This window comes from Ochotona princeps, chromosome 9 (genome assembly GCF_030435755.1).
Source record: "Ochotona princeps isolate mOchPri1 chromosome 9, mOchPri1.hap1, whole genome shotgun sequence".
In the NCBI taxonomy this organism is placed as follows: Eukaryota; Metazoa; Chordata; class Mammalia; order Lagomorpha; family Ochotonidae; genus Ochotona; species Ochotona princeps.
Genome location: NC_080840.1, coordinates 76,718,704 through 76,739,135, shown reverse-complemented (window position 1 = coordinate 76,739,135; position 20,432 = coordinate 76,718,704). Strand labels below are relative to the sequence as shown.

At 56.9% G+C, this 20,432-nt stretch overlaps 2 protein-coding genes across 3 annotated transcripts; one reads left to right on the top strand and one right to left on the bottom strand.

Annotated features, from left to right (window-relative positions):
- Nucleotides 1–11,125: 11,125 nt before the first annotated feature.
- Nucleotides 11,126–13,192, top strand: LTC4S (leukotriene C4 synthase). The gene is made up of 5 exons (XM_058668831.1): nucleotides 11,126–11,339; nucleotides 12,309–12,408; nucleotides 12,515–12,585; nucleotides 12,667–12,748; nucleotides 13,047–13,192. Exons 1-5 carry the CDS (start codon nucleotides 11,258–11,260, stop codon nucleotides 13,186–13,188), a joined length of 477 nt encoding a protein of 158 aa, XP_058524814.1. The 5' UTR covers nucleotides 11,126–11,257; the 3' UTR covers nucleotides 13,189–13,192.
- A 330-nt stretch (nucleotides 13,193–13,522) lies between these two features.
- On the bottom strand, nucleotides 13,523–20,285 carry MGAT4B (alpha-1,3-mannosyl-glycoprotein 4-beta-N-acetylglucosaminyltransferase B). Of its 2 annotated transcripts, none has more exons than XM_058668828.1 (15): nucleotides 19,942–20,285; nucleotides 17,081–17,266; nucleotides 16,841–16,981; nucleotides 16,621–16,754; nucleotides 16,378–16,424; nucleotides 16,077–16,190; nucleotides 15,778–15,853; nucleotides 15,571–15,685; nucleotides 15,230–15,360; nucleotides 15,005–15,112; nucleotides 14,720–14,913; nucleotides 14,408–14,471; nucleotides 14,226–14,313; nucleotides 14,042–14,154; nucleotides 13,523–13,956 (listed from the first exon to the last, which is right to left on the bottom strand). In XM_058668828.1, the coding sequence occupies exons 1-15, from the start codon at nucleotides 20,036–20,038 to the stop codon at nucleotides 13,933–13,935; spliced, it is 1,632 nt and encodes a 543-aa protein (XP_058524811.1). In that variant the 5' UTR covers nucleotides 20,039–20,285; the 3' UTR covers nucleotides 13,523–13,932. The 2 variants fall into 2 exon arrangements, with proteins under 2 accessions (XP_058524811.1, XP_004599534.1); XM_004599477.2 differs by having other exon boundaries at nucleotides 14,408–14,486; nucleotides 19,942–20,284.
- Nucleotides 20,286–20,432: the final 147 nt, after the last annotated feature.

Sequence of the window (20,432 nt, the reverse complement as noted above, 5' to 3'; positions counted from 1 at the left end):
TGCTAACAGCCCATCTCAGGATTCCCATGTGGGCTGGTGAATCAGTCTGGCCCAAATAGATCTTATGGACTCTCCCCTCCAAGCCACCAGGTCTCAGTCCCCATGCTTGCCAGAAAGTTCCATGAACCCATTGCTGGGAATCACCCAGAATCCATCCCTCACCTACACTCACTCTGACCTTATCCATGGATATCCCTAGGCAGCAATTACATATCCTAAAAACCCCAGATCTTGCTGCCGGGCAAGATCTTGCTCAAAGCCTAGGACTTGGTCACTGCCTGGTAGCAGTGACTTTGGCTTGAGTTCCCAGCATTGGGTCCAGCCTGGCTGGGGCACCTCCCACAGCCACCACACTGCAAGGGGCTCCTCTTGCCCCAACCCTACAGCTGAACACTGCCCAAACTCTTTGTGCCACAAGATGTTAGTGGCAGGGCAGAGCCAGGGCCTTAATCCAGTTCCCAAGTTTCCTTTTTTAAGATTTATTTATTTTTATTGGAAAGGCAGATACATACAGAGAGGAGGAGAGACAGAGAGGAAGATCTTCCATCCAATGGTTCATTCCCCAAGCGGCTGCAACGGCTGGGGCTGAGCCAATCCGAAGCCAGGAGCCTGGAGCCTCTTCCAGGCCTCCCATGCGGGTGCAGGGTCCCAAAGCTTTGGGCCGTCCTCGACTGCTTTCCCAGGTCACAAGCAGGGAGCTGGATGGGAAGCTGGCCGCAGGGACACAAACTGGTGCCCATATGGGATCCCGACATGTTCAAGGCGAGGACTTTTAGCTGCTCTGCTGTTGTGCCGGGCCCCTCATTGTGTACTTAGCCTGAGGGAAGAGATCTCTCGGGACTGAAGAAAGCTTAGGATTCAGTCACCGCCTGGCAGCAGTGACTTTGGCCTGAGTCCCCACTGGCATGTGTGAGATCTGGGTCTGGGATTGGGCCTGGTGGAGGAAGTTGGGAAACCACTGGTGGGCTGTCACTCCCACTGGTGAGAACGTGAGTCAGATGTAGGTGTTGGCCAACCCAGGCAAGGCTGCTTCAGTTGTCCGCAGGTGTGTGGGCTGGTTCTGGGGTAAGGTGGGAGGGTGGGGGCTCCAACCAGGGCCAGGCCAAACCTTAGCACACTGGCATGTGCAGAAGGCAGGATAGAGTGCAGCCATGCAGGGCTAGGCTAAGCTGTCACACCTACTGGTTTGCTTGCAAGCCAGGGATGGGGGCAGGCTGGGCCAAGCCAGGCTACAGCATCCACCAGCTGCAGTTAGTACTGGGGATGGGCCAGGGCAGGCCAAGATATAACATTTGATGGCAAGGCCAAACTAGGTGAATGGGTCATGCCAGGCTGGGTTGGAACATCCACAGACATGCACAAGGTCTGTGGCTTGGAGCAGGTCTGGTTAGGGAGCTAAAGGGCTAGACTTCTGGGCTGCAGTTCCCACTGGTGAGCGCAAAAGCCAGAACGGGGGCAACAAACTGGGCTGGACATGGCTGTAGTATCCTTGGCACAGGTATGGACAGGGCCTGGGGTGTGCTAGACTCAGCTGGATTTCAGCACCCACCAGTGCTCCCAAGAACCAGAGTGGGTGTAGGACAGGCTGGGCTAGGTCTTGGCACCTGCTGAACCACATGAGTGGGATTTGAGGGTGAACTAAGTGTGGCTGGGCTGTGGCACCCAACAGAAAGAGCCGGAATCAAGGGATGGGGATGAGGTAAGATGGAGTTGCTGGCTTCCAGCTTTGGCTTGGTCCAGCACCAGCCACTGCAGCCTTTTGAGGAGTGAAGCAGCAGGTGGAAGATCCCTTTCTTCTCTCTTTGCAACTCTGCAACTCTGCCTTTCAAATGCAATATTTATATAAATGAAAAGTTAGTAAGGACACTCACATTCCACATTGATGTTCCTGACTCCACTCTAATCCCAGATCCCTTTTAATGCAGGCCTTGGGAGGCAGCAGTGATATGCAAGTGGTTGCAATAGTTCTGAAATGCTGTTGATTTCATTACTGCAAGGTTGAGGAAATCTTTCCAAGGGACATTGGCTGACATTGTCCACCTTAGAGTCTCCACTTGCCACACTTGCTGTCAAAGCTTGGCCAGGACAGTTTTCCAATTTATTCTGTCATCCAAGATACTCAATGTTCTCTGCAGGCCTCAATGAACTGCCATGCCCCCCATGTGCATCTGGGCATACTGTTCCCTGTACAGGCTTCAGCAACCTAGGAGGCCCAGCTCTGACACAGGCACTCCACGGTCAGACCACTTTCCGGTGCTTTTTCCTGTGATTGGAGTTTTGCATTCAGTGGTTCAGTTCAGGAGGTCTCCAAAGAAAACTCACTAGAGGTAACCCCAGAACTGACTCCTGTGTGTGCCTAGGGTCCCCAACATAGACATGTTCCAAGAGTTCTGCTTAAGTGGTTTTGATCGTAGGATGACATCCCTGGGTACTGATACCTGTGGGCTGCTAGGGCCTGTGCTCTCCCCTTCTCTCCCTGCTTCCACCAGGTACAGAAAGAAAAAAAAAATTGGAAACAATTGTCTCATCCACTTTCCCCAATTTCTCGACCCTTCCCATTCTAATCAGTGGTCCACATGGGGAAGCATCCTTTTCAACATAATCTAAAATAAAATAAAAATATTATATGAAAATGTATTTACTTATTTTGAAAGGCAAAATGCCACGGAAAGAGACAGAGATCTTCCATCTATTAGTTCAGTCCCCAAATGGTTAGCGCTGGGCCAGGCCAAATCCAAGCGCCAGGGGCCCAAGCACTTGGGTCACTTTCCATTATCTTTTCCCAGGCCATTGTTAGAGAGCTGGAGTGGAAGTGGAGCAGCCAAGACTAAAACTGGCTCTCATATGAAATGCCAGTATTTAGGTGGTAACCTTACCCACTACCACAGCACAAGCCAACCTCCATCCTGTACTGGTTTTTAAACACCTTTATTGACACAGTTTATAATATGTGAATATTAGTTTTCTTTTAATTGACACAGAAAGAGAGAGAGAGATACTGATTCAATCCCTAAATTCCCAAGTGGAACACGGTTGGATCCACTTTGAAGCCAGGAATAAAGAACTCAATTCAGGGCCCGGTGCAGTACCCTAGTGGCTAAAATCCTCGCCTTGCACATGCCAGGATCCCACATGGGCACCGGTTCTAATCCCAGGGAGCTTACCATCCAGCTCCCTTCTTATGTTCTGGAAAAACAGTTGAAGATGGCCCCAAGCCTTGGGACCCTGCACCCGCATGGGAGACCTGGAAGAGGCTCCTGGCTCCTGACCTTGGGTCAGCACAGCTCCAGCCATTGCAGCCACTTGGAGAGTAAATCAATGGATGGAAGATCTTCCTCTCTGTTTCTCCTCCTCTCTGTATATCTGACTTTCCAATAAGAATAAAATAAATCTTAAAAAAAAAAAAAAAAGAACTCAAATCAGGTCTTCCTCAGTGGGTAGTAAGCATCACTGTTGTCTTGCCTGTCAGGGTCAGCATTAACAAGAGAATGGGGAGAGCTGGCATTGTGGCAGCCGCTTGCAGTGCCAGCATCCCGTATGCAAGTGCCGGTTCTGGGCCCAGTTCCTTTGCTGACCCAGCACCTTGCTAATGCAGGACCTGCAAATGCATCAGCAGATGATCCAGGTGCTTGGGTTCCTGCCACTCACATGGGAGATCCAGATGGAGTGGATGGAAAATATCTTTTTTTAATTTCTCTGTCATGCTGCCTTTCAAATAGATGATAATAGATAGATAGATAGATAGATAGATAGATAGATAGATAGATAGATAGATATAAATAGACTGAAGTCAGGAGCCAGAGCCAGGAACCACTATATATTTTAGCTGTTAGGCTAAACACCCATTCAATGTGCCTGTTTGAAGTGAACAATTCAGTAATTTTTAGTAGATTTAATCAAGTTGCATAAACGCTATACCAAGCCAATTTTTTTTTTTAAGATTTTATTGTTATTGCAAAGCCGGATATACAGAGAGGAGCAGAGACAGAGAGGAAGATCTTCCATCTGATGTTTCACTCTCCAAGAGAGCTGCAACGGGCCGGTGCGCGCCGATCCGAAGCCGGGAACCTGGAACCTCTTCCGGGTCTCCCACGTGGGTGCAGGGTCCCAAAGTCTTGGGCCGTCCTCGACTGCTATCCCAGGCCACAAGCAGGGAGCTGGATGGGAAGTGGAGCTGCCAGGATTAGAACCGGCGCCCATATGGGATCCTGGGGCTTTCAAGGCGAGGATTTTAGCCCCTAGGCCACGCCGCCGGGCCCACCAAGCCAATTTTAAGACACTTTGATCACCTCTCACACCCTAGACCAAGATACCCACAGTTCCCTTCTCCCTGGATCTACCTTTTCCAATCATTTCACCCAAGTAGAGTTTTAATAGGTGGGTGTTTTTTGCATTGGGTACAATCAGCACAGTGTTTTGAAGGCCGCTGCCCTGTTTGACTGGATGTCTGGTGACACTTGAAGATCTGCAGTCTGGCTTCATGGTATTGCATTTTTTTTAAAGGTTTATTCATTTTTTTTATTACAAAGTCAGATATACAGAGAGGAGAAGAGACAGAGAGGAAGATCTTCTGTCCGATGATTCACTCCCCAAGTGAGCCGCAACGGCCGGTGCTACGCCGATCCGAAGCCGGGAACCTGGAACCTCCTCCGGGTCTCCCACACGGGTGCAGGGTCCCAATGCATTGGGCCGTCCTCAACTGCTTTCCCAGGCCACAAACAGGGAGCTGGATGGGAAGTGGAGCTGCCGGGATTAGAACCGGCGCCCATATGGGATCCCGGGGCGTTCAAGGCGAGGACTTTAGCCGCTAGGCCACGCCGCCGGGCCCGGTATTGCATTTTTTTAAACAGGTCCTAGGCAGCTGAACCCATGTGTGTCACCGTGGTAACCAAGGCCCTAAGGCTGGGGTCCTGGGAGACCCTCACTAATGGCTGTTGGTGTCACCAAGAAACCTGAGCTTTCATGTCCAGTTGGCCTCAGACACAACAGGATCTCTAATCTCAGGAACCAGAGCCAAGGGATGGATGTACATCCTGGCGTCAGAGCACATAGTGTATAAAGTACCATTCTTACACGCTATCTCCTGTGCTTGGGAGAGGATCACGCCCAGGTGGACATAAATTAAGTTGGTCTGCTGCAAAAGGACTTCTTGGAGTGGTGGTGAGGGTGTGGAGGACTCAGCCACTGGCACTGGCTAGAATTTATATGGCTCATGAGATGGATCCATTTGAAGAAAAACGGAAGATTTCTGAAACCAGGATGTGCAAGGCCTATGCCCCTAATCAGCATGGAGTGGCTACGGAAGGCGAGATTTATATCCTTCAGCAACCCTTTAGAGGTCAGAAACCTCAGGAGGGAATGGAATGGAACAGACAGGTAGTAAGCTTAGAATCACAAATTAGAAGTCAGGACTCTGGGGTCTAGTGCAGTGGCTTGACTGGCTAATATTCCACCTCCAAGCTCAATATTCCACATAGGTGCCTGTTTGTGTCCTGGCTGTTCCACTTGCCATCCAGCTCCCTCCTTATGGCCTGGAAAAGCAGTGGAGGATGGTTTAAGTCCTTGGGACCCTGCACCCATGTGTAAAACCAGGAAGAAGTTCCTGGCTCCCAGGTTGGGCTAACCAACTGTACCCACTGGAGCATTCATAAGCCAGAGTGCATACGGGCTGGTTGGGTTTTGCCGTAGCATCATCTGGCAAGTGCTGGGACTGGGGCAAATCCTGTCAAGCTGCAGAACCACCTGTAAAGTGCAACATCCAAGGCTTGGAGTGGGCCCAGTAGGGAAATTGTGGGCACCTCTCTGATGGGTTGTAACTCCCACTGGTGAGTATGAAAACCAGGGTTGGGGCAGGCATGGCTAGACAGAGAGTGGCACCTGTAGGCACAGTGTGGGCTGGATAGTGCGGCTGGTGGAGCGAGGTGTCAATGCCCATTGACATGTACGAGTTAAATGAGATGTGGGACAGGCTAGACCAGTCTGCTGTTCATACTGGTAAGCACAGGAACCAAGGCTTGGGAGACCTGAGGTGGGGATCATTAGGGGTTATTCCCTCTAGGCCACTACTCCCGCTGGTGTGCATGAGAGCCAAGTGTGTTATGGGCAGGATCGAGCTGGGCTGAAGCACCTATTAGTTTGCATAGGAGATGGGGCTGGTGAAGGAACAACCCAGCATTTGGGGTTAGGCTGATGTGGGTGACAGAGCCAGAGCCAGTATTGGCAAACACACACAAGAATCAGCTCTGGGATTATCACAGATGAGGTTTCTTTGGGAATCCTCCCAACTAAACTGCTGAACTCAGAACTCCAAACATAGGGAGAATTGCAGGTTGCATAGTCTGATCATGGAGTGCATGTGTCAGTACTGGGCCTCCTCATTGGCTCAAACAGTGGATGGCACACCAGATGGAAATGGATGATATGGCAGTCCATTGGAGCCTGCAGAAGACATGTGGTGCCATTAACAGAGGGCAGAACAAATCGACCAACTACCCCAGCCAAGTGTTGGCAGTGAATATCTGAGTAAAGAGACTCTAAGGTGGACTATGTCAGCTGGTAGACTCTGGAGGAATTTCATCGTGATTGGAGCAGCAAAATCAACAGCAATTCGAACTATTAAAACCTCTTGAGGGCCCGGCGGCGTGGCCTAGCGGCAAAAGTCCTCGCCTTGAAATCCCCGGGATCCCATATGGGCTCTGGTTCTAATCCCGGCAGCTCCACTTCCCATCCAGCTCCCTGCTTGTGGCCTGGGAAAGCAGTCGAGGATGGCCCAAAGCTTTGGGACCCTGCACCCGCGTGGGAGACCCGGAAGAAGTTCCTGGTCCCGGCATCGGATCGGCGCGTACCGGCCCGTTGCGGCTCACTTGGGGAGTGAAACATCGGATGGAAGATCTTCCTCTCTGTCTCTCCTCCTCTCTGTATATCCGGCTTTCCAATAATAATAAAATCTTTAAAAAAAAAAAAAAAAAAAACCTCTTGAGCAGGACCCTTGGAGCATGTCCCACATCGGGGACCCTGGGATGACATTGGGTGGCTATACCCCATCTCCAGGTACAGAGGCAGTTGGGAGGCTGGGTGTGGCTTCTCCCCTTATTTCCACCTATCCCCCCAGATACAGGAATACAGGATGAGGAAAAAAGAAAACGTGGAAGCAATGGTCTCACCCACATTCTTCTAACCCTTGACCCTTCCCACCCTATTGAACTACTTAATCATCATCAAAAAAAAAAAGAGGGGGTGGGGCCAAGTGCAATAGGGTATCAGCTAAAGTCCTCCCCTTGAACATGCCGGGATCCCATATGGGCACCAGTTCTAATCCCGGCAGCCCCACTTCCCATCCAGCTCCCTGCTTGTGGCCTGGGAAAGCAGCTGGGGACGGCCCAAAGCCTTCGGACCCTGCACCCACGTGGGAGACCTGGAAGAAACTCCTAGCTCCTGTTCTTGATTGGCTCAGCTCCAACTATTGCGGCCGCTTGAGGAGTGAATCAACGGATGGAAGATCTTCCTCTCTGCCTCTCCTTCTCTCTGTACATCTACCTTCCAATTAAAAAATGAATACATCTTAAAAAAAAAAAAAAAAGAAAAAACGAAGTTTCTGGCTACTGGCTTTGGATTGGCTTGGCCCCAGCCACTGGGGAGTGAACCAGTGCATGGAAGAACTCTGTATCTCCTTTCTCCATGAATCTGCCTTTCCAATAAAAATAATTTTTTAAAAAAATTTTTTTAAACCTTACCAGGAAACCCCAGAAAGATCTAGCTATTTATTTGAAAGGCCAACAGAGAGGAAGATACACAGGAAGAAAGTCTCCCATCCAGATGGTCGCAGTGGCTACAGCTGCTGAGGCCAAAGACTGGAACCTGGAACTCCATCAAGGTCTCCCACCTCAGTGCCGAGTACTTGCCCATCTCCACTGCTTTTCCAGGTGCCTTAGCAAGCAGCTGGATTGGCAGTGAACCAGCCAAAGTCATAGATGGTGACTAAACCTGCTGTACCGCAACAGTCTTATATTAATGTTAATCTCTGGATTTACATTGTTGGTAGTTAGATGCTAACAGAAACTGCATGAAGGGATAGCCCAAAGCCTTGGGACCCTGCACCCATGTAGGAGACCTGGAGGAGGTTCCTGGCTCCTGGCTTCAGATCAGCTCAGCACCAGCCGTTGTGATCACTTGGGGAGTGAATCATCGGACGGAAGTTCTTTTCTGTCTCTCCTCCTGTCTATCTGACTTTGCAATAAAAAAATAAATAAATCTTTAATAAATAAATAAATCTTTAAAAAAATTAAGTCAAAAAAAGAAAAAAAAAAGAAAAAATTTTTAAAGTCATTATTGTTCTGTGTCAAGTGCATAGTTTGTGCTGTGTGTCCCTGCTGCCGTCCCATTGCCCCTACTTGGCTGGTGTTTCTTCCTGCTGGAGGTCCTGGGCGTCCAGAAGGTTCCACAGGGCCACATAGAAGCTGGAGACACAGAGAGCTTGGGGAGAGCATTCACGTCTCTGATACTGCTGCCTCCAGGGCGGGACCCCAAGGCCCTGGGCAAGTGCCAAGCACCAAAATTCTGGAGAAAGGCTCCAGAGGCTGAGACCAGCTCCCTTCTCTGGCCAGGAACTTCCTTTGAAGCTTCCTGCAGCTTTTTTTTTTTTTTTTCCACAGCTATCATTTTATTCTAACACATTGCATGTATGGATATAACAAAATAAGTCAATAGTAAGAAAATTAACTTCTCAAACAGGGTATTTAGAACTATTAGAATCACTCTAACAGTATAAGAGTTTTAAATCCAATAGAGACACTAAATGGTATCTCAACAAATTCTATAAAAATTGTTCATTAGTGGTGACTTTAAGTTCAATTGAAATTTGATTTTTCTTCACAGACTGTCAGTTTCAGAAACACAACAAACACATTTCCAGGTTTGAACCTTTAAGTATTTTGAGACTATGCCCTTTAGTGAAACCAACTAGGTAAACTGGGTGGCTTAGTACAACATTAGAACACAGGAATCTTCCATAGAAAATGAAGAATTTAAATATAGTAAGGGAACGCCCCTAGCACCAGGAAGTAACTACAGAAGATGTGATTCTGCATCCCTCAGCAACCCTTAGAATTAAGGATTGGGAAGTCTCTAAGGGGCAATATTAGGTAGGCAGCTAGTTCAGGGCCATGAGCTTGGAAGTCACTCCCTCAGCCTGCAGTGGTTACTGACAGGACCCCCACCACTGTGTACCAGCCCGGAGACATCATGTGGGTCGAGAGACATCACTCACAAACCCTAGAACCTCGCTGGAAAGGATCTTAACTGGTGATCCTGAGCACTCTCATGGCCTTGAAGGTGGCTGAAATCAACCCTAGATTCATCATTCCCAGCTAAAGAAGGCCACATCTGACCCGGAAGAAAAATGGACTGTTCAACACACTGGAGTACCCTTAAAGATAAGACTCTGTGGTTCTGTCAGGATGCTTAGGAATGGGAACTCTGGGATACAGGCATTAGGAATTTAAGCTCCAGGACCCTGCCAGTGTTCTGGACTACATGTGACTGAGACAATGGTTTGACTCAGGTGTTAGAGAAGTGGGGAATGTTATAGGGTGCACCCAGTGATACCCAGCACCCATTGACAGTGGGCAAATGAAATGTGGCCATGTCCCCTACCCTCTGTCCTCAAGGTGGGTCCTAACAGCAATGGAATGTTAATTCCATCCTCAACCACTCCCCCCACCACTTAGGTATTTGCTCCTGCCCACCTGTGACTCACCTATCATCTGAGAGAGGATGGTATTGCATTGTTGTGTAACCACTCCCCTCACAAGCCTCTTTAAAAGGCCTGTGAAGCAGGGGCTCTCTCTCTTTCTGGTCAGGTGCTTCCATTAACTCTGGCACCTCAACTCTTGGCTGACCCAGGACAGGTAATCCCTGGAGCATGGTCTCTGTGTAGTGCTTAGATGGGACAATGGATATAATAATGTTGTTTCTGGTCTGTGTATTATCAGGAGTTCCAGGAGAGGTGAGACCTAGCAGTAGTGGAATGTGGGCAGAGAAGCCAGGGAAAGGTGAATGTCTGCAGCTTTGTAAGTGGATTTCCTGGCCTAAGAGGAAATGAGGGCCCACACTGGATATGTGCATACACATGGGCTTTGAAGGAATGCCAAGACCATACTAGCAGGGAGAGACGCATGGCCATTATCAGGCAATGGGCAAACAGGAAACACTGCACCAGGACATGAGCAGAAACCAAAACAAGGCCTGTGGTCAGGGCAGCTCAGTGTTTGGCTCTCATTGCATGACTGCTCCTGCCAGAGCTTGCCTGGTGCCAGGGACAGGCGTGGGGACCACTCCGGCCCGTGAGAAGTCCCCACAGCCCCAGGCTGGGAGCATCAGGCATTCTGGGGTGCTGATGGGCAGTGGGCATGTGCAGGCTGTGAGACGCAGGCAACGGTACAGCAGGCACCAGGTCGCAGTGCTGCACTCTTAGCTGTGGGGCTCACATGGAAGGAGGCTGATTGGGGAAGCTGGATGGAGCTCAGGGGCCACAGGACTGATCAGGCAGATGGACTTAGGGTGTCTCCACTGCCCAGGGCAGTCCCCACACTTCCTTCCTGCTGCTTGCCTGTGGCCCTTGCTACTTCTGACCAAAACTCACGTCAAGTCAGCTGTGACCAGGAGGGGAAGTGGTTGAGCGGCCCTGGGAGCATGCAGGAGAGGTATGCTCAGGTGGTTGCACAGCCCTCAGAGCCCCGACCTCAGAGCTGCTGTGGCTCTCTATCTTGAGTTAGTCTCGGCTCACAAGTGCAGGCTATAGGACCTGAGACCTTGGGGCTTTGGGGGCCTGGGGTTGGGGGTCGGGGCTCTGCAGTTCGAGTCCAGTGTTACTGAGCAGCCTTGCAAAGGAAGTGCAGAGAGACAGGTAAGCAGTGTGCACAGGCCAGGGGTAGGGACCCCATGCCTGGGACTGGAGCCAGGATGAACTGGGAAGGGCCAGGGAGACACTGCAGCTAGGCAATCCCCCAAGTAGGGATGGGCAAAGGTGGATGGCACTGGCTCTACCAAGGTCAGGTCTATGCATAGATAGAGACAACAACAAGTGGGAGGAAGTAGGAAGGCTGTCCCAGTCTGGTTTCTGGCTCCCAGCCTAGCTGGGATCCCTGGCTCTGTGGGCCCGATCACATGCCCCCTCCTCCTTGTGTTCCTTTGTGGAGAAGGGCGGGGAGGCACTGGGGCCGCCCTTCCTCTGTGCATTAGATGTGTTGATAACAGCTCTATGGCTGGCCCTGTCTCCGGCACCATGAAGGACGAGGTGGCTCTCCTAGCCACTGTCACCCTCCTAGGAGTCCTGCTGCAAGGTGGGCACTCTCCTGTGGGGGGGGGGGGTGGCTCAGGCACCTGGCCTGAGTGCCAGCTGGAGGTGGGGTGTTTGTCACCCCAGGCTGGAGAGGGGGTGGGAGGTGAGCTGAGGAATCCTGGGTCGGGAACACAGCCAACAGGAGTGCCTGACGTAGGGGACCGTGTGCAGGCTGGTGGTCCCTAGACCAGAGGAAGGAAGCCTACTTGTCTGTTGAGCTGTGGGAGCTAGGAACTAGAAGGATAAGAGAATGAGTGGGGCCACCATGCGCCTGGGGCACAGCTAACCTCCTCAGTGGTCTCAAGCAGCAGGCCCCCATCCTGTGGCCTGGCAGGACTTCTCTGCTCCCCAACCTGCCTCACCCCCACATGTGCCCACTTCATCCTTATCTCAGACGCTCCAGAAGGCATGCTGCTGGCCCCGAGTGTGGGCTAGGATAAGGCAACCCCAGGGGGTGCACCCAGGATCGGCCTGGCTTGGCCTCTGGCCGCACCCGCAGGTTGGTCCTCAGGCCTGCACTGAGTTGGCATGGCAGGCACTCGGGCTGGCTCTGCAAGAGCTTGGCCTAAACGCCTCCCAGGAAGGCACCCACCCCTGGGGCCAAGGTCCTGCTTACTGAGCTCCCTTAGGGGCCAGCTACCCACAGTGGATTGGGGAGGGTGGTGGAGTCCCAGCTGCAGCCACTGTCAGAATCACTCTAGCAAGATGTGAGAGACCCCCTGAGACCTCCAGGGACACCCTGGTGAGGGCACTTCCTGTTCAGGGGGCCCTTTAGGAAAACTGGTGGAAATTAGACACACTGCCTGCTTTGCAAGTCAAACGACTCTTGGAGCCCAGGCAGGTGCTCTTGTGCCCTCCCCACCGGGCATCACAGGGTAGGCCCAAGCATGAGGAAGTTGGAGCGTGGAGCCCCGCGAAGACCCAGGTTCCCACCCACGCCTCACGACGCCCTCCCCCACGCTGCCCACAGCCTACTTTTCCCTGCAGGTCATTTCTGCGCGCAGGGCCTTCCGCGTGTCACCGCCGCTCACCACCGGCCCGCCCGGCTTCGAACGTGTCTACCGAGCCCAGTGAGGCAGCAGGGGTTGCGGGCAGCGGGATGGACAGGGTCGCCCCCGGGGGTGCCTGGGTCCTGTGCCAGGCCCAGCTACGCATCGTCTGGCCCGCCGCCCGCAGGGTGAACTGCAGCGAGTACTTCCCGCTGTTCCTCGCCGCTCTCTGGGTCGCCGGCATCTACTTCCACGAAGGTCGGTGCGCAAGGAAGGGGCGCGCGGGGTGGGGGGTGCTCGGCCACGCGCACAGGCGCTCACCGAGCCCCCCTCCTGTAGGCGCCGCCGCCACCTGCGGCCTGGTCTACCTGTTCGCGCGCCTCCGTTACTTCCAGGGCTACGCGCGCGCGGCTCAGCTCCGGTGAGAGGCGTGGCGAAGCTCGGGGGGCGGAGCACGGGCGGGGCTCCCTGAAGGCCGCGCGGGGCGGGGCTCCCCGAGGGGCGGAGCTCCCAGAGGGCAGGGGGCGGGGCTCCCTGAGGGGAGGGCGGGGCTGGCTGAGGGCCGCGCGGGGAGGGGTGGAGCTCGGGGGCGGGCGGGACGGGGTGGGGCATGGCCCACTGAGGGCGGGGCGGGGCGTAGCTCGGGGGCGGGGCTCCCGGAGGGCCGCGCGGAGGCCGGGGGCGCTGGCCTGATCCCAGCCGCCCGGCGCTCGCTGCAGGCTGGCCCCGCTGTATCAGAGCGCCGGCGCGCTGTGGCTGCTGGTGGCGCTGGCGGCGCTCGGCCTGCTCCTGCACTTCCTCCCTGCCCCGCTGAGCGCTGCGCTGCTCCGCCGGCTCAGGACGCTGCTGCCCTGGGCCTGAGAGCCTTCAGGAGAGGGCGGGTGCCCCGCCTCTGCCTCAGGCGTCTGATTAAAGTTTCTGTAACTGGACTCAGTTTGTGTAACTGCTTTCCCCGAGGCGGAGAGGGACGCGGTGTGGCAGGCTTCCTGGAGGGGGCGTGGGCGGGCCCTGGAGGAGAGGGGCTGCTTCCTCATCCCGTGCCGCTCCGCAGATCTTAGCAAGTAGGAGTGGCAGGGAGGGGGTCTCCTCCGACTTGGGGACCCAAGGGTAAGGCGCCCCGGTGATGACACCAGGTCCCTACAGGGCACCACTGGGGGGTGCGCGGTCACGGGAGCACTCACATTGGAGGCACATGCTTCATTAACCCTTTATTACAAGTCACGCTCTTATAGAAGTATATGTGGACTTACGTGAAAAAATCAAATGTATCCAAGAATAAAAAACACAGCACATAAAGTAGTATATGCATTCCAGTGTTCGCGCCGGAGACCGGGCACCCGAGGGGAAGCTCTTCTGCTGCGGCCCGGCGGACGATCTGGGCGGCTAGGCCGGCCCTCAGGCACAGTGTGGGGCCCCCTGCCTCCCCCGGCCTGGTGGGCAGCACCAGCTCCTGGGGCCTCCGGGCCAGCGGCGGACCCCAGGCCAGCCCAGCAGCGCAGCCGTGCTGTTGGCGTTGAGTGGGCATCCGCACCCGACCCTCCGGGGGCCGCAGCGAGGACACCGGCCGGGCCGCTGCGGGGCTCCCTCCATCCCAAGCCCTGCAGCTCAGTCGGCCTTCTTCAGGAAGATCTGCAGGAGCCATGGGGGGGAGGGGGCGCCTGTCAGGTGGCTATGGAGGCAGCGGGCCCCACCCCGGCCCTGGGCCATGCCTCACCTCACTCAGAATCACCCACACGGGCGAGTCGGTCTGGATGGAGAGGCGCAGCGCTTCCAGAGGCCCGAAGGCCGGGTCCACCTCGCCCTCGGCCACGCCCTTGTAGAAGGAGCCTGATGGGGCAGCACTGAGTCGCTGCCGGGGGGCTGCCGAGCCCAGCCCCACCCTGCCCTCCCGCACTCACCTATCTGCAGGTAGCCATCAGGGCTCCTCGGGTAGCGCAGAGTGGCCACGCGGCCCTCCTGCAGCGCCTCCTTGTCGGACTGGGGGTTCTGGGGGTGTGGGGGTAGCAGTGTCAAGGCCCTGAAGTTGGTTGCCACAGGAAACCCGTGCTGCCACGCACACCCACAGCCCGACCACACTCACGTCAAAGGGCAGCACCTCCACGGAAGTGTTGAAGAGCTTGTCCTCTGGGTGCTCGATGTTCCCGCTACGGAAGAAGAACCTACGGCCAGGCCGGCCTGTGAGCTGCTGGGAGGCAGCCCGGCCCCACGCCATAGGGTGGCAGACTTCTCCCAGGGCATTTACCAGCACTACCTTAGTCCTCGGCAGACACTGCCCCAACAGGAACCTGCCCTTCTCACATAGGGAAACTAAGACATGGCAAAGCCAGGTCATCTCCTGGGGCCACACTGCCCCTCCCCACCCCAAGGTGGACCTGTGGGTATCTGCACTGACCGCTCCAGGCGCAGTGGCTGGAAGAAGCGGAAGCGGATGAAGTCCCCGGCAGCCGGCGTGAAGGCCCAGAAGAAGTCCTCACGCAGGTAGGCCTTCTCCAGGGTGAAGTGCTGGTATGTCTTGAGGCTGGTGCTCACCTCAGCCGGCGGGTTCACGTGCTCCTTCCGCAGCGCCTGCTTCCCGAAGTCCTTGTCCTGCAGCCGTGGACGGCCGATCAGGAGCCCTGGCCTGGCTCTGCCTGCTGCCCCACTCCCCGGCCAGGCAAGTGCGCCTGCTGACCTTTACCTTCAGTTTCTGGATCTTGCCGGCCAGCGAGGAGTGTGTGCCCACGTGCTGGAAGAGTGATGGCTTGAAGCGGATGCGCAGGTTGGCCTTCTGCCGGTCGCAGTGCTTCTGTGAAGAAGAAGAAGGCCCCGGGGCTGGGCTCAGCCTGGCCGCACACAGGACACGGGTGGGTGGGTGTGCACTGCCCATGGTGGCTCAGCCCCTCTTCTGCAAAGCTCTGCTCACCGCATCCTTCTCTGGGTTGCAGACCTTCACCCACAGAATATGGTCCAGGAGCCAGTCAATGGGCTTGTCCCGGTAGAACATGAGTGTGAACTCCACGATCAGGCTCAGGTCCAGTGACTTGAACATCTTCCCTGGGTGGGGACAGGAGGACCGGGATAAAGCCAACCATGCTGAGCCGGCAGCACTACCCTTCACTGCTTCTTCCTGACCCACAGGGTGCAAGGCCAGGGAAGGTGCCAGGACTATGCCCACAGGTGCGATTCAGGCAGTGTTGACACAAGGGAAGCTCCCCATGCAGAGGGTAGTGCCCAGGCTGGCACGGTGAGGATGGCAGGGCGCACCGATGAAACCCAGCTGGGAGAATTCCAGGATCATCCAATCCTCAGAGGGCTGCTGCAAGGCGAAGTTCTTCATGGTGCTCAGATAGTTCGGCTTGGCTACAATGTCGTCCTCCAGCTGTACAGGGGCCAGGCAGATGGTGATGGGACTCAGGATGGGCACCAGTGGGCACAGGGGCAGGGCTCCCGACCCAGGGTCCCAGGACTGACCTGCACGTAGTAGACTCCCTTGGACTGTGCATACATCATGAGGAAGCAGTAGTCGAGGTTCTGTTTGGTCCTCCACCTATGGGGCCACAGATGGGGCCTCAGGAGCTGACACCTTGGTGCAGCTGCCACCCACAGGCCACCAAGTGCCTGAAGTACCCTCCCAACTCCCTCCCCACTTGCCGGGAGCCTCTGGTGGATGGAGACCCAGAACTACTGCAGGCCAGTGCCCCACACTCAGGCCCCAAAAGATGGGCTCCGGGCACAGGAGGGCAGGGCGCTTAGGAGGGCAATGCCAGTACCTGACTCTCTCCTTGGGGTCTCCAAAGGATTCACGGAGGCGGGAGAAGTCAGGGTAGAAGTGGGGGGAAGGGGAGATGACCTCCAAGAGTCCCGAGTGGATCTCCGTGGGGAACCTGGGTGGTGGAAACAGAAAGCCAACTGCATTGGGACATGTTACCTCCAGGGGCTGGAGGCCTCAAATCCCACCAGACCCTAATCCGTTGACTGCAGACCCCTCCCAACACCCCACCCCTCAGCCCTACCCCTGCGCTGCCTCCCTGAACCCTCCCACCACAGCTGTCTGGGGCTGCTGGGACTCACAAGGCCTTGATGTTCTCTGTCACTGCTGAAGTGTACTGAGGGTCAGTCTGTGGAGATATCAGGCACCTTCCCTCAGCCCAGATGCCAACCCAAGTAGCCCAGAAGATGGGATGGGGGAAGGGGCTCAGAATAGAGAAGCCCCCACAGATGGAGGGTGTGAGCCCCGTCAGGAGCCCAGGGAAGGCCGGGCTTGGATCCCTCCAGTGTCTTCCGCCCCCAATACCGCATGCCTGCATCACTCGCCTCGGCGATCAGCACCACGATGACCGAATCCTCCTTCTCCTGTGGGCTCAGCTCCGAGATGAGCGAGTGCAACGTGTCGGTGAGGTACGAGTGTACTTCGCGCCGGACGCTCGGGATGCCCATGACCACCGACACTGCGGGGTGCAGATGGTGATGTTGGACACCATCCCCCCTCATGCCCCACCACCAGCCTCGTTCCACTCCCCAGGGACACCCCTACCTCCGGTGCGGCCCTGGCCCACACGCACCGCTGGCTGCAGACTGCTCTCCTTGGCCAGCAGGTGCGGCAGGTGGTGGAAGACAGTAGGCAGGTGTAACACGTGCCTGTGTGAGATGTTCCAGGGCTTCAGCCGGGGGTCCTCTGCGGGAGGAGGGATCGGAATAGGACAAGTCAAATGGCACAGCCTGGGACCTGCGCGGTGCCCAGCCCTAGCCAGCCTGGTACTGCTCCGGAGCTCACCTGTCAGGCGGCCCCAGGTGTGGTTACTGTCACCCTCCCGCAGGGCCTGCCTCTCAGACACAGCCCTCTTGATCTCTTCCAGCACCAGGTTGAGCTCCTTGGAGCGCTTAAGGCTCTCCTGCTCAGCTGCGTGCAGACGGTCCCGCAGCGCCAGGAACTCTCGCTGGTAGATGTCCACCACGTCGCCTGTGGGCAGAACACAGCCATTAACAGGGCACGGGCTGGGGCCTGCCTCTGGCCCTGCGGGATGCCCTGCGACCACCTGCAACAGCCTCAGACCGAGCCCCTTGCTTCTGGCTAAGTCTCAGCCTCAGCCTTTCCCTTCTGCACCCACCCCTAGGCCTTGGGGGAGAGCCAGCCTCCCCGGTCTCCTCCCAGCAGATAGGAGGGAGCCAGGGCACAGGGTGCCCATTCTTCACCTCGGGCACTACCCGACTCCCCCACTTGCATAAGCGAGAAACTGCCAGACCAGGCCTTGGGTCGCCCAGCCAGATCCAAGACTGGCATGGGGAGTGGCCTGGAATGTGGACCTCTGGGCCAGCCCAGGGGGAGGGCTGCTTGGCAGCAGAGATGGCTCCCTGGGACGGACAGCGCCCAGGGAGTGGGACTGAGGTAAGCCACAGCTGGTCCCAGCAGCAGCAGCAGCTCACCTGCTCCTTCCCACCACCTCCCTTGGGAACTAAAGGCAGAACAGCCCCAGAACAGCCCAGCTGGGGAGGGAGATGGGAGTCAGGTTACTGGAACTGAGCACTCAGGGTCAGGTTACCCTGGAAACCTGACCCTAGAAGGCCACCACTTGGGTTCACTGCCTTGGCCTAGCTGGGGGGGAGCTGATGGGATGGGAGGAGCCTTAGGGCCAGGACTGGGGCACCAGGGCTCTTGCCAGGAACCCCACCCTGGCTTCCCAGCCCAGTGTATGGAGCTCAGGGTCCCCAGAACCACCTGGTCTCCCCTCTCCCCCAGGTCCGAGTCGACTAGCTGGCTGCCGGGAACTGACAGACCCCATGCTCCCAGGGGCACCTGCCCACACCTTCCCTTCCATCATGTCCCACAACACTGCAGACCCTGCAAGGGCCCTGTTCTAACCCTCAACCCTCTGACTGTGCATGCAACTGTCTTTGCCTGTCCAAGTCAGAAGCTGGGAAGGCAGTGGGTAGGATGGAGCAGGGCCTGAGGGGCTCTGGGCTGGGACAGGGTCAGCCAGAGAGAGCACTGGGGTGATGTGGGGCCTGGAAGAGTGACAGCTATCTGCTCCTTTAGGGCCTTGCATCCTGCCAGGAAGGCTGCCAAAGTCCAGTGGGCATCCTGGATGGCTGAAGCCTCTCTGGGGGTGGGCCCCTCTAGCAGGTGCTGAGGCTTACAGGGCGGCCCTTCTCCAGTGTGAGAGTTCCCTGGTCTACCTTGCCGGGAGTCTAGGAGTCCCTTCAGGGTGCTCTGTGCTCCTGGTGGCCCCTTCCTCACTGGTCCCTGGGACACCTGCTACACCTCCCATTCCATTTCCTCTTCCTGCCTGCTGCAGACTGTAAGCCAGGGTCTAACCCGGCTTCTAGCTGGCATCGCCCAGCTGCACTGTGCACTGGCCGTGGAGTTGGCTAGGTAAGAAAGAGAAGTGGTCACAGAATAGCTCAGATGTGCAGCTTCCTTTGAGGTCCCCAAAGATTCACTGACAGTCCCTAGATAGGGGGCAGCCCCAGGCCACCCCTCTCCTTGTCCCATGGGCTCCTGGGGGTGGGAGAAGGACCTCTGGTACTGAGTCCCTGCCCTTCTCTGACTGGGGCCAGCCGGCCAAGACACAGAGCTCCCAGGGTGGCCCCTGTAATTGAGGATGTGACCTCAAGGACTCATTCCCACCCTTCAGGCCTTGCCTTCATGGCCACTTTCCCAAGGACCCCCTCCTGTCCTCCCCTCAGGAGGGGACCCACCTGGAGACAACGGACTCCCCTTCTGTGGTCAGGCCCTCGCCCAGGTGGGTTCCTTACAGACAGTGTCCTGGCCACCACTCCTACAGGACCTGGGATGGATCCTGAGGGGTCAACCAGGCCACCCTCAGGCCTGGGGCGAGGTGCAGGAAATAGGGAAGCCCTAAGAGGAAGGCAAGAGAGGGTCACTGGCCTCTCTGCCTGTTGTAGCTCAGGCCTCCTGCAGAAAGGCTGGGAGGCAGGAAGGAAGCAGCTTCCGGGGGCCTCATGGCCAGGCTTGGGTGGACAACAGCTCAGAGGGCCTCAGCAGGCCCAACTTAGGCCCAACAACTGCAAATCCACCAGCAGACCCCAGGCCTGCTCCTGTCCAGTGCCCAGACCAGAGGGCAGGCTGGGGGAGGGGGCAGGCAGCTTCATCAAGTTTCACACATCAAGGGACAGGTGTGGGGAGGCGGAGGTCGCTCAAGGGGACTCCACAACAAATTACCCTGGGCAGCTCACTGCCTCCTCCGTGCAACTTCTGGAGGGGCATGGTCTGGGGACAGCAGGTCCAAAGGGCTCCCACCTGCTCCCATCCAGGTGCTCCCGGGTGGCACCCTGGACTACAGGGAACACTGGCCACCTCTGTGACCTTGTGTCTCCGCCCCCAGAGAACTCCCGGGGGCCTCGGCAAGCCAGGCGGACCCTCCAACCCCTAGCATGGGGGAAATAACGGTACCCGCCGAAAGCCAGCACCCCATGGGGCACTGACCGCCATGGACCCAGGGCCTAGCCCAAACCGCCGGGGCACCTCGTCATTTCAGCAGCAAACAAGTGCGGGGAGAGGAAGGAGGGGCGCCCCCGCGCGCTCGGGATGCGGATGGTGGGGGGCTCCGGGTCGGTTCCCGCGGCCACCGGTCGGCCCCAGGTGCGCCCCAGGTGCCGCGGGCGCCGGGGGCTCACCTTTCTGGCCGCTGAGCGCCGCGTACCAGGACAGCGAGAGGAAGGCGCACAGGCAGAAGAGCAGCAGCGTCAAGAAGGTGCCATTGCGGAGCCTCATCTCCTCGAATGCGCGGCGGGCGCCGGCGGGGCCGAGGCCTCATGGCCCGGGGGACCGGGGCCGGGGCGCGGAGGGGCCTGGGGCGGCGGGGCCCCGGCCCCGGGGCGCGGGTCGGGCCGGGAGCCGCGCCGACTGATGCTAACCGAGGCGAGGTAGCCGCTGGCCGCCGCAGCTCGGCAGCGGGGCCGGGCCGGGCGGGGCTGCGCTGGGCGGCGGGAGCCGCGGCCCGGCCTGGACGAGAGGCCGCCGAGACGACGGCGCAGGGCGGGGCGGTCCGCGCTTAAAGGGGCCGCGTGCGCCGCCGCCGCCGCCATCGCCGCGAGGGGGCGGCGCGCTCCGGGAGGGACGGAGTGGGCGGAGGAGGCGGCGCCCCCTCGGCCCCAGTGCGTTCTCC

Excerpts from the sequence above, each read along its gene's own strand:
- LTC4S (XM_058668831.1), top strand. The coding sequence starts at position 11,258 with ATGGCTGGCCCTGTCTCCGGCACCATGAAGGACGAGGTGGCTCTCCTA. Across the intron at positions 12,409-12,514 it reads GAACGTGTCTACCGAGCCCA|GGTGAACTGCAGCGAGTACT; the intron begins GTGAGGCAGCAG and ends CGCCGCCCGCAG. Across the intron at positions 12,749-13,046 it reads GCGCGCGCGGCTCAGCTCCG|GCTGGCCCCGCTGTATCAGA; the intron begins GTGAGAGGCGTG and ends CGCTCGCTGCAG.
- MGAT4B (XM_004599477.2), bottom strand. The coding sequence starts at position 20,038 with ATGAGGCTCCGCAATGGCACCTTCTTGACGCTGCTGCTCTTCTGCCTG. Across the intron at positions 16,425-16,620 it reads TCGTGGTGCTGATCGCCGAG|ACTGACCCTCAGTACACTTC; the intron begins GCGAGTGATGCA and ends ATATCTCCACAG. Across the intron at positions 14,155-14,225 it reads TGATGGCTACCTGCAGATAG|GCTCCTTCTACAAGGGCGTG; the intron begins GTGAGTGCGGGA and ends CTGCCCCATCAG.